At 40.5% G+C, this 12,432-nt stretch overlaps 2 protein-coding genes across 6 annotated transcripts in view; one reads left to right on the top strand and one right to left on the bottom strand.

Annotated features, from left to right (window-relative positions):
* The window catches only part of LOC145710840 (uncharacterized), a 40,808-nt gene that overhangs the window by 17,255 nt on the left and 11,121 nt on the right, over window positions 1-12,432 (top strand). The gene's annotated exons all lie outside the window — the stretch shown is intronic.
* Window positions 1,808-12,161, bottom strand: LOC145707991 (uncharacterized). 5 transcript variants are annotated; one of them, XM_081785619.1, is made up of 10 exons: window positions 11,960-12,161; window positions 10,205-10,259; window positions 6,451-6,520; window positions 6,125-6,248; window positions 5,960-6,080; window positions 3,470-3,750; window positions 2,852-3,241; window positions 2,666-2,809; window positions 2,524-2,619; window positions 1,808-2,453 (listed from the first exon to the last, which is right to left on the bottom strand). In XM_081785619.1, exons 2-10 carry the CDS (start codon window positions 10,215-10,217, stop codon window positions 2,256-2,258), a joined length of 1,437 nt encoding a protein of 478 aa, XP_081641745.1. In that variant the 5' UTR covers window positions 10,218-10,259; window positions 11,960-12,161; the 3' UTR covers window positions 1,808-2,255. The 5 variants fall into 5 exon arrangements, with proteins under 5 accessions (XP_081641745.1, XP_081641730.1, XP_081641723.1 ...); XM_081785604.1 differs by lacking the exons at window positions 10,205-10,259; window positions 11,960-12,161 and adding an exon at window positions 8,828-9,115 and having other exon boundaries at window positions 3,476-3,750; XM_081785597.1 differs by lacking the exons at window positions 10,205-10,259; window positions 11,960-12,161 and adding an exon at window positions 8,828-9,113.

A 12,432-nucleotide genomic window follows, 5' to 3' on the forward strand; every position in this document is an offset into this window, starting at 1 on the left:
ATTCGTTTCCAAAAATTGACGACGGATTCTTTGATAATTTTATACCTGAATTTACGCTAGGTAATTACACTCACAAATGTGATTCAATTGAATCTAAAAGTTAGTTCATTCGATGATATTTTTTATAAGGCCCACTTGGTGGCGCTGCACTTGCGGAAGATACTGCTCTTATGGAAAGTCGTAGACATAGAAGACGACATAAGAATGGTAATTATTTAATTTCAGATTTCTCAAAGACTGTAGTTTGACAGACTATCCAGTTGTTTATTCTGAGATGATTTGAAACGGTTTATTTTCGTCATTTCAGAACATAAAAATCGCCACGAAAAATACCACTGGCAAGTCTCTGAGAGAATTCCTTGTGCAGCAACTTGTGGCTCATCGATCACAACAGCCAAAGTAGCCTGTGTCGATTTGTTTGGAAAAGAGTCGGATTACAGTAACTGCAATTTGGACATGATGCCTGACATTGTGCCAAGAATCTGCGCTGATACTCCGGATTCGGTCAAATTTCAAAGTCTCAGTTATTTGAAATTCTCAATCAATGACCGCGTAAAAGTGTGAGCCGCGTTGGGAAACGACAAGTTGGTCGGAGTGTACGACGTCTTGTGGCCAGGGCTTTCAGGTAGTGGTCGCTAAGAGTTCCTCGGAGGGACAAATGGACAGAGTGACCGCGAAAAAAGTCGCGAATGGCGCACTGTTGGTTAAAAATTGAGGCCGGAGTGGATTCCACTGTCATGCCAGAAAAGTGCCGCGATGAATTAAGACCCGAGACGATGAAGAAGTGCGAGAATCAACCCTGTTCTTCACCATGGATGACGTCCGAGTGGTCCTCTTGTTCGGCGGAGTGCGGCTCAACGTCTGTCAGAATCCGTCACGTGGAATGTCGGTCTTCTTTCTGCCTCGGTGAAATGCCAGCAACGCATGAGATCTGCACACATGAATGCACTTATAAATGGCAGCGCTTCCCGTGGAGCCAGGTTTGGATTAAAAATGGCACCATATTGTAATTGATCAAAAGTGTTCGGATAAATGCGGCGGAAGAACATATAGAACCGTAATTTGTCTGTCTTCAGAAGGGCAGCAAGTAGCGGATAGGTGAGATCATTCATCTTTTGAATAATTCATCTTACAATGTCAGTTTTTGCACGGATAAGAAACCAAAGACAAGTCGAAGATGTGGTCGAAACTGCGCCCCGTTTTGGCAAGTTGGAGAGTGGTCCATATGCTCCCAGGAACGGAATACGGCAATACTGAATAATATAAAATATATGAATATATTCCAATGAAAGACATGTTCGACTGAAAATCAACAAGCAAAATCAAACAGGTCTGTCAAATGCGTTTCGACTGATCATCGTGGTCGCTTTCGTCCTGGAAGTGATTGTCCAGAACCACGGCCAGATAGAGAAAAGGATTGTGACGTACCTATGTGCCCAATTAGCTGGATTTTTTCTCAATGGAGCAAGGTACAATTTCATAAATTGATATTTTGACAATTTAAAGTGTTCTGTATCGTGTGGAGTCGGAGTTTCGACGAGACAAGTGTCGTGCTCAGAAATTGGAAAATGCACTGGACCGACGCCAGATGTTTCAAAATCATGTGTGCTTCAAAGTTGTCCGCATATGAGGATAAATTGTGCGGATTTTCCTGGGATGAATTGTCCTGTTGTCAAAAGATATGGCTATTGCTCAAATCCTATTTTGAAGGTTAGCGCATCTCACCTATTACAATTCAATTTCAATATAGGCGCGATGCTGCAATACCTGTTCAGAAAGAGTATGAACAACATGCTTATTTGCTAGATTACATAATAAATTCTTGTACTTTATTAACATCAAGTGATGGTAAAATGGAGAAAAGGATATGAACACAGTAGCAAAGTAAGAATAAAAAATGAAGCAGTGGCGTAGCTAAACGATTGTCAATTACAGGTGATAAGAAATTTTTAGTTTTTGAACGCAGATTTGTTTAAAAAATTCTTCTAGTTACGCTTTGAAAAGGAAGGAAATAGTTGAAAAGGAGGATTCTTGAACTTTTGAAAAAATTGATATCAAGGAAGAGAGTTTGAAGAAAGACAACGTATCTGGTGGTTTTGGTAGAAATATACAGTGAGTTGATCGTTTTCGATTTTGAAAAAGATATCTAGTTACTAGATTCTAGTAGTTGTTTTGTTCAATATATATGGGCGTTTGTGGTTTTTGTATGTTCTGCTTTGAGACTTCCAACGTCTCACTTTATAAATGGTAAAAGTCTATTTCGAAGGGCTTCCATTTTGAGCACTCGTCAGAAAATGCCCATGCATTCGCTCGTTGAGCTGGTCAGCATGTTCCTTTTTCATGTGCTTTTCGAGCGTCGAGAAAACAGCAAAGGGAACGCCACAGATCTCGCATTTATGTTGGTGCTCTCGTGACGAACCATGGGTTTTCATGTGACGCGTAAGCTTTGAGCTCTAAGAATTCAATTAGGAATGAAATAGAAATGTAATTAAGCAAAGTGAATCGAAATAATATCTAAAGTACCTGTGCGCAAGCGTAATCGCATAGTTTGCATTTATAGGGCCTCTCTCCTGTGTGCATCCTTCTATGAACGGTCAAATTTGACGTGTTTTTGAAGACCTGAAGTTAAAAAAAGGATAACCTCAATTATTAAATATTGGCTTACCTTTCCACAGTATTCGCATCGATCATTCTTGTGGCCATTTGGTCGCCTGCGAGCTTGAGATTGAGGGGGCGGGAATTGAAGTGGTGGTGCATTTATTCGAGGGTTGATTCCAGTAGGATGATGTTGTCGAAGGTTTTGAAGACTCTATAATCAAGTTTACATCATGATTAAAATTGTTTGGGTAACCTTCACTTGATGCTGTTGTCTGAGCATGTTGTAGAGAGCGTTTGCCTGGAGTTGCTGCTGAACTCGTAAAGCCAAGCCAAGGGGGTTTACTTGTGACGGAATAGTTGGAACACCCTGTCTTGCCCGCGTTATTGCTTCCATCAGTCCTGGGTTGACTGCTTGATGCGCTGCTAAACCAGGAATACCATTCAGATTCTGCCCTCGAATAGTAGGTTGAAAAGCAGTATTAGGCCACGGGTAAGAACTGGTCGCTAGTCGGGAATTCGGCGGCGTGGAAGCGATCTCCTCGACGTCCGAAGAGGAATCGTCCCGTCGAGCGGTCTTGTCCGGAATGATATCAGCGATTGTGTGCGAGTATTTACGCTTCAGTTGGTTCTCTGATGAGAGAGACTAAAAGCAATTGTTTTCATCTTTATAGTGCACGTATGTGAATAATAAACATGGTCAGACGAGTTTAAGGGTGTTTCAGGTAATTGTAAGTCTATATTTACAAACTTAATGCTCAATTTATTTTTATCATTTATAAAACCGAGTCGGACCTTCAGAATATGAGGAGCATACTAAATGTTTAACTAAAAGCGGTAGGCTGTAAGGTATGTAGCAGTCATAAAATATAACCTTTACATCAGAATCCGATCTTGAGCATCGAGATTGAGCCCCTTCTGAGTTGAGCTCGTTGCGCAAAACAGGAGAGGACAACTGTAATCTTTCGCCATCAGTCGACACTTCTTCAACATCAGCCTCTACGTCTTCATCATCATTGGGATTTTCTTCGTCTACGTCGACCGTGACATCATTTTGGGACTCTTCCTGTTGTTCAGATTGGATTGGCGACTTTGCTTCCTTGTCATTTTCGAGCTTTTCGAGCTTGATCGACTCTTCTTCTTCAATTTTTATTGCTAAAATGGATTGATCAGAAAAGCAAAAACTTGCTAAAAACCGTGAGATTCTTGGACCGCGACAAAAATATAAATTAAATTATTATCGTCATCGAAGTGTACGATTATTGTATGCGCTTTCTAGCGGCGAGGGCTTATCGGAAGCGCTTTGGCGTTATCAGCTGTGTGACCGTCGTCATTTTCAGCCTTGAAAAGTCAGAAGAAAAATCTCGAAAATCAGATCCGAAAATTGGCCGACCAGAAATGGTCATTACGGCACCTGGCGGTGGCGTCCCCTCTCATGAGTATTTGGCTCAAGAGGGGTTAAACCTGACACCACCCGTCCAGATGGAGCAGAGTAACCGGAAAATAGCATTGCCGTGCCCTCATCCTCCGTATTTCACGCCATATTTTCCTGATTCCTAGCTCTTGCCTTGTTCGAAAACGTAAAAATAAAGCACCACTTTTACTAATAACAGTGATGCTATTTTTTCTTTTGGAAAATAAATAACGAGAATCATCATTTTTGTAAAAAAAACCTTTCCAGGTTCTCTTTGAAGTGATCATCAATTCTTCGATAAGAACTCTGTCCTGTCTGTTCCCGCTTACAATTACACTGTCTTCAAAGAGCGCGTCGGGTTCAAATCTCAAGTGCAAGTGCCGCACCCCTCGGTGTCAAATCATTATGTCCTCGGCCATATGGCATCTCCGCGAATGGTGGTGGTGTGACCATGGCGCTGTCAGATCAAGCGCGGCGCGCAAACTGTACTTGGCCACAGTTTTTGACATTTGACAAAAGCCCGCTTGACAGAAACCCTTCTAATAATTCTGGATCGATTATTCCAGCCACTCCTAATTCACACCTTTCGGTAATTCGATTACGCTTTCAAAGGATGTGCAGCGTTTGGGCACACTTAGATCTGTCACATGGTAATTTTAGTGCCCAATTCATATCGCAAGGCGTGACAATTGAATATTGAAAAGAGCGAATATAAAATAATCGGACAAGAGCCGATTAGATACGACTAAATAATTTAAAGAATTTCTCGACCTACAGTATGCAAATGTTAGTACGATTTCATCGATAGAATGGTTGTAAAAATTTTAGCAACGCTGCTTAATCAGCTTCGAAAACGATGCATTCTAAGATCTAATCCAGTGGAATAACTGTTTGGCTGCCCTGGTAGTTTGGCAGTGGCGATCCAGGTAGTCCGTAAACCGTGTCATCGTAAAGGGGTCCGATTCCTGCTTCACTGAACCAAAGACCGGTGATCCACTCGGATCCAAATTGCCGGCCCTACGCCCATTACGTCTACTAGAGTTCGTATTAGAACCACTCTATACAGTATCAAAAATTAAATGACATTTTGTCCTTAGTAAGAACTTCTGACTAAGACTTCGGCTGTAAAAAAAGAACAAAAAATACCCCATTCCTTCCAACCTTATTTTTACGATTTTCACGAGCTCGGTGGACGAGTAAGGAGACAGTTACAAAAAGAAAATGTTAACCAGTCTTAAGAGCTTATGATTTTCAACGACAAGGTAGTTTTTTTCTCATCGTTCTTTTTCAGAACTCCGCTCAGCCCCGTAATAGTCCTTCACTGTCACCCGATCTTCTTTAGAAGACACGATCGTCAGTGACCAACACAGGACGGAGATTTCCTCGTTCGCTTATGTTTCCAGGCGATCTTAGTCGGGAAACAAGAAATCTCGCCTTCCTGGACCCTTCAGACTGGCTAGTACTGCAATCGCCGTGTACTTTGATGCTGAAAGCCTCTCTATTCATAAAAAATAGAGATATATTCAGCGAAATATAAAACCACTCACCAGCTGGACACGCTGCCGAGCGAACGAAAATTAATGAATCTAAAATGGCGAAAGAGAAGCTATTTGTCATGATTCACGGTGCGATTTCGACTGTTCGAAATAATGACCAAATCATTTTTAAAAGCTATTCTTTTTACGATATCATCTCATGTTCTGCTTCGTCGTCAGAACCTTTTCGACCGGCGTTTTTTCGCTTATCACGTGACTAGATTCAGCAGGATGTGCTGGCTTTATTCGCCTATCGAGGGGATAGTTTTGATAGACCCTTTGATGACCAGTGCAACAATTTTGATGGGACACAATCACTAGCCAGTTTGCGCACGGTGCACTCTACGGCCGACCCCTACTCTGGGTGTCGAGAATGAACCTTCTCCCTTGTGGAGGATGAGAATCTGGTCAATACCTGGTTGAGGAGAAGAAACTGACTGGTTTTCGCTGCCCGAAGGCGTCAGATCACTGGAAGAACCCGTTGAGTTGTCGGCCTTTTTCGCGTTTTCAGAAGAAGATCCACAGTTTCGTTTGTGCTTAAAATAAAGATTCAAGCCAAATCTTTTTGACCGATTCTTACTGCTAGAAACTCAGCAAGTTCCGAAATGTAAAAACAGCCATTGCATGATCCACAGACGATTTTATCTTTTCCGATCGTCATCGACGGTTGAAGGCTTGTTTGTACTGGTGCTCCAGAACTGGTTCTAAATAGTTATAACTTGTAGGGTTATTTTATTACTCTACAGAAAAGTCAGTAATTTCATAGAATTTCTGGAACAAACATTCATTTATATGAAGAAATTACGATCGCCATCAGGCGGATATGAATAAGCTGACTCTGTGACAGTCGAAAATGACGCTTACAGAATTAAACAACCATAAAATTTCTACATTTACTGTATTTACCCGGATTTCGGTAGTGCCACCATCGACAGCATTCGGGTTAAATCTTCGTCCGAACCAGATTTTTCGAATTCTGAAATTCACGATAAGCAACTGTTCCCGAAATCATTCAACTCTTCCTCCTACCACACAAAAACTTTCTCTCATGACTTTCTCGGTGCTCCGCCAGATTCATAAACCCACTTGTTTCTCCGCGCTCTTTATCAACAAGCGAGGAGAGCGCTAGAATCTTTAGAGAGAAATTGTGATTTCAGAATACGAAACTTTTGTCAACTGCAAGTTCAGAGGGGAGAGATTTTTTTTGTTTCCAGCTCGACGAGGTCATTGTTTGCGGATATTGCGGCTACAAAAAGCGACAATGAAGCGCAAACACCGCTCTTGGCGGCCATGGTCAGACTCTGGCAAACAGAGCTCTAGGCACGCGGACAGTTCAATTCTTATGAGGGCTACAATTCTCATTTGAACATGTGTCCGTCAGACAATGGGTCACTGTGGAACGGCTTTTAAACGTGCAAAAGTCAAATTAAAAAGTTCTTTCAAGGAACTACAATTCTAGTCAACGCTGGAAATACCTGTTTTTATTTGGAAATGCTTCTTATCTCTGGCTTTCTGATGGGGAAAAACGTTGATACGGGAAAATTATAATGATTATTTGTTGTTTAATGTTTTGTTTGTTTAATATGTATTCTGTGAAAGATTATTAAACATTGACCCTTCGTGAAGTCCAGAAGAAGATAGCCGCTCGGAGGAGGCGCCCTCGTTGCGAAACATCGGCGATTCGACCTAATTTCGCCGCGCGAGCGCCACCTTGTTGGGTCCAGTAATGGGCCCAGTTCACCTGTTAGTTCTTGAATCATTTCACTATCATTTGGTAACACCGACAAAATTCACCATTATTACTCATATTCTAAAGTAAGGAATAGGCTCATTCATGTATTTTAAAGTTCCCAAATAAGACTATCTCTCTAAGGAAAGTTCCAGTTTCTAAGAAAAGTTTTTTCGAAAAAAAGACTTTTTCTGGGTGAGGATTAAACGTCATGAAAGTAGTTTAGCGTTTATCTCTATCATTTGAATATGAATTTTCTGATGATAATCCCTAATTATTTCGACTATAAAAATGCTGTTTCATGAGACGAGCTATTTTCTCCCATGAATAATAAATAAATCAGTCAAAAAGGAAAATTTATTCTTGCAAAAAATCCTGAAAGAAACAAATCCACTGTAAAATCGCAAGAGTGGACTCTAGCAGAAGACAGCTGCCCTCTCCAGCTAGATGGCCAGCTCAAATTTCAACCGAACGCCAAGGTGACACTGCTCTTTATATAAGGAGCGCTTGATTCGGTACTAAGTCACTTCTATCTCGCTGGCCAAGTTTTAAAGATAGATTTATGACATTAGGCTCGATGTGCACCGATGAGCGTCCCGGTTGAAAATTATGGGGGACGAAGATCGAAAAATTTCTTTCTGCGATTTGATCCCCGTGAGCCGTTCGGATTTCAAGTCAGCTGAAAGGAATCAAGAAACAGTCCCAAAGCAGAAGCCCCTGCGAGGTCAATCGGCCACTTTAGGGATCTACCAGCCCAGCTGGACAACAAAAACACCGCTCTCGCGAAAATCCGCGTAATTATGTATTTCACTGACGCCAGAGCTTATGCGCATGATTCGGGCGTAAATTGTAGAGTTAAGTATTTTCGGTTATTTTCTTTCATAAGAAATCGGTTGGTTTGGGCATAATGGTTGGGTAATTGAGCTTCAGGGTAAGGGTTGCTGATGGATTCTTCAAAAAGACATAAATATTTAACATAAATCCGCATTTTTCTTGTAATATAACGGTATGTTAGCAGCTCATCAAGCCCTACCATAAAACATGTCATTTGCCGGCCAGAAGTTAAACAATTTTCTTGCGAAACTGAGATTTATTCTAACCGGCGATGTAACTTGAATGTCAAAATCAAAAAAACTGTTCCATCTTGTAATTATAAATTGTAAGCTAAAATTACATCTTCAGAAGTGTAAAGAATGATTCAAATTTTGTGTGGAATAAACGCCAGAATCGTAATGCTAGAAAAATGGATTTCTAAAGAGCTAGTGGGATAGTTGTTCGAGTGATCCGACTGGCAAATCGTGCTTAGCCTGTCCAGCTGGCCGCTGAAAGCCGAAAATTAGGTGAAATTCACGCCAACTCAAGCGGGTACGTACCGCCGGCATCAGAGTGCCGCTGACATTTCAATCTCTTCACCTTGGATTATTTTGCACGGGTCGGCACGTCAAACTCCACAAACGTGAGGCAATCTTTTCACGTCTTCCCTCACAAAAATTTAAGAAAAAATGACCTCAAAAGTTTCCAAAGATAAAATTCTTGAGTGGTATAAATTCTTACCGCTGATTCTTCGAAAAATAGGTTTCTTCAAAACCCGTTTTTTAAAACTTCTCGACTGAGCTTCATCCATCTATCTATCTTGGTTTCTTTTTTTATCAATGGCCGAATCGACAGGATTTTCTGTTCTTTTGTGCTCGCTGTCGACATGGGCCGGTCTGAAAGTAGCCGATGTCGCAACACCAGACGTCTCCTCCCTTTAAAATGCCCTATTCCGCGCCATATTCATGTATATTTAGCGCCAACAATATTTTTTACATTTTGATCTCTTGAAATTGGCAAAAGGGGACTCAAGATTGAGTCACTAACTCGCGGCGGAATGGGCGACAGTTTCATGTCTACAGTCGGTAACCCGTTGCTTTAATTGAAGACTTATGATCACAATACTTTTGTCGATAACCCTTAGTTGATTTGGGTTCAGTTGAGTTCACTGTGTTCAAGCAACGACTTGAGCTCGCCAACGAAAATGAGCTTATTTTCTGACTATTTGTTTATATTCTTCGAAATCACTGTAATGGTTGCCGTATAGCCATCGACATCCGGAGTCAGTAAGCTTCAATATCTCGTATCAACTCAGATAAACGAACCAGGCTGGCCTTCAGATAAAAACTCAACATCGACAGTGACAAATTTCCGTTTCGAAATAGAAATGACTGTTGATGGACGTTTTAATTGATATTGCGAGACTCAAAGCAAATGGAAAAACTTTCCATTTATTCCTATTCTTTGGACCATGAAGCATAATCCGGTAGTGAACCGACTTAGAAAAATCTAGATCTCACATTAGCAGATTTTGAAATTGAAAAAGACTTGCGCAAAATTATAAAAATTATAATCATGAGACAAATAATCCGGAAAATGATAGATTCAGAAAGAGAATGTCTGAATTGACGAAAATCTATTGAAACGGGCTCGGTCAGACTTGTCTGTCATACCGTGGGATCCCGCGCCGTAAAGAGCGGGCGATCCACAATCACTGATAGCAACCGGTTGAAGAAGGATCGAATTCATGTCTGCGCGGCCGCGCTCATTCAGATTCGCGTGTCAAGTCTGACCGACAGTGGGAGACAAGATTGAGCATGGGAAGAAAGGAGTGGTATAAAAGACTACATTCTTACTTCAAAAATATCAGCAGGGGTTGAAATGATTCTTTTATTAGTAGAATCTACTCGGCAGATTCTCAACTGGGAACGAAAAATTACGTAACACGATTTATGTTGTGTAAGAATTACAAATTTATTCTAAAAAGGGATGATGATATAACCGACAAATAATTTATTGAGAAGCTCTTATTGAAAAAAATGAAAAGAAAATTAATCATGAAATCAAGGAAGAGTACATTAATCCCACGGTCGTAAAAAAGTCTGATCTCTTTCTTACCTTTTGAACTCATCGAAACAGTGCGGTTTCCATCTGCGCTCGCGTTGTTGTTCGCCTAAAATAGTATTCTTGAAGATGTTGGTCATTTTGGGCACTCTGAGAACAATTGCCAGTGGGCAGCCGTTCAGACGCGATCGCCAAAACAGGGGTCAGTGGCTAATGAGTCGAGTTTTTCTGCTGATCGGTGCAAAACTCGCTCTATTTGTTGCGCAATCACAACTTACAACTCGCTGGACACATTTATGATGATCTGGGAATAGCCCGCGGGGCAGGTTGTGTCTGACCGCTTCGCCTAGGGCTAATTGCGCACTAATTCATCTACAAGTACAAGCTCGAAATAAAGCCAGGATTGCCAAAAGTCTGAGAGTCCAATAATAACGCCGCAAGTAATCGCCAAATTTACAGTTTTTGCGCAGTGGGCGCTCTAAACCACTGACCAGGTAAAATTTTGATAGCAAAACTCTCAAATCATTTCCTCGGCAAACTCGACTTGGCATTTGACGTCAGAACGCAAACGATGGAAGGGAAGGACATTTGCGAAGCCGTCTCGCCTTCACTGACCATGGCAAAGTCACTATCGAGTTCTGTCTTATTCCTCAGTATTTTAATTGTAATCAAACAACCCAACGCGAACTCGCCAGATTTTATGCTGACAGAGGCAATCTCGGACAGCTACCAAGCGACTTCCTCTCTGACCACCATAAAACTAATAACGTATTGTCTCTTTTATACAAATGCTGAATAAGACTCAATAAAATGATAAATGGATAGCTTAATTATCGTTACTTTGACCATCTTAATTTTTTTTTTGTTGAACTCGATAATATGTCATCGGTGACCGTAGAATTTCTGTAGTTTTTCTGTAATTAAGGGGTTTTTGATTAACTTATCATAATAAAAATTTTCTACACTTGACATGGTTGGTTTCTGTTACAGTCATTTTATCACTACACCTATGATTTTCAAAATATAGAATTATATGTATCATTAAGGGGGAGGTGGTCGAAAATTAAGATTTTTCAAACCAAGATTGAGAAAAAACCGAAAGGGACAAGAAACTCTAAATTTTCTAGGGTTAAAGATAAACGTTGAAAGAATGTGGGCGCGTGGAGAAAAAAAATTTTTTTTTTGAAAAAAACTGAGAAAAACTTTATGAAAGTGGACCCTACTTCAATCCAAGATTACGGGCAAAATAATTTTTTTTTTCAAAGATCAAACCTCATATGATGATAGAATAGACCCTTACGGATGTGGGCGCGTGGAGAAAAAATAGGGTTGCTATGATAATTAAGGTCGAAACGGCCGATTTAAAAATGTCGTTTTTGCTAAAAATGGTCATTTTTCACTTATTTTAAATGAAGTTTTCCAAAAAATCGCCAATAACCCTAATTTTTTAGATATTTACAATTCTGACCTGATAAAAAAACTATATCTTCCAATAAAAAATGAAGTTCTGTTGGTTTTAGTGCGAAAAAACAGTTTCTAAAATTCCGAAAAATCTCGACTTCGTGACCTAAAATCAAAAATTTTCAATGTTAAAGTTTATCCAATCAAAAAAAGCTGGAGACCAAAAATGCTTCTTTTTTAATGGAGAATTCAAAAAAATAATCAAAATTTTGAAAATCGAAAAAAATTTTTTTCGACCACCTCCCCCTTAAACTGTTATGGTGTCTTAAAAACTCTTCTGATCTAAACTCTATTAGAAACCATACAGATACTTAGTTGAGTATTTTATTTGACTTTATTTCTATTTACCTTCAGGTCGGCGAAAGAGTTCTAGTTTTTACAGTAGTTGCTCGTCTCTACGGGGTTCGTGGTGGCTCTCTCTGTGGCGCGTTGCCGTCCAAATAATATGTGGTCATTTTTAACGAGGAAGCAATGGTCAGCATAATTTTCATTTATTTTGCGCCATGACATTGTACGGTCCAGCCAGTGGGCACACACAGCCGTTGGGCACACACACACATAGACACGCATGAACGCTAAGCTCGACCACGGCCAAATACCAGCACCGTGACCCTAACCGACCATCGCGCAAAGCAACACTTCCTTTGTTTAACCATCTCACGCAGGGGCGCACGCCCGAGGCGATTTATTCCTGTTCTAACTTGCTACCTGATACTGCAAACAAGCAATCTGCAGGATCTCTAGTTATAGATTTTTCTGAAAGAAAAAATGTGGAAATAGTCTTTCGACTACGTAATTTTATTGTACCATAAATGCCCAAG

This window comes from Oikopleura dioica, chromosome 1 (assembly GCF_907165135.1).
Source record: "Oikopleura dioica chromosome 1, OKI2018_I68_1.0, whole genome shotgun sequence".
Taxonomy (NCBI): domain Eukaryota; kingdom Metazoa; phylum Chordata; class Appendicularia; order Copelata; family Oikopleuridae; genus Oikopleura; species Oikopleura dioica.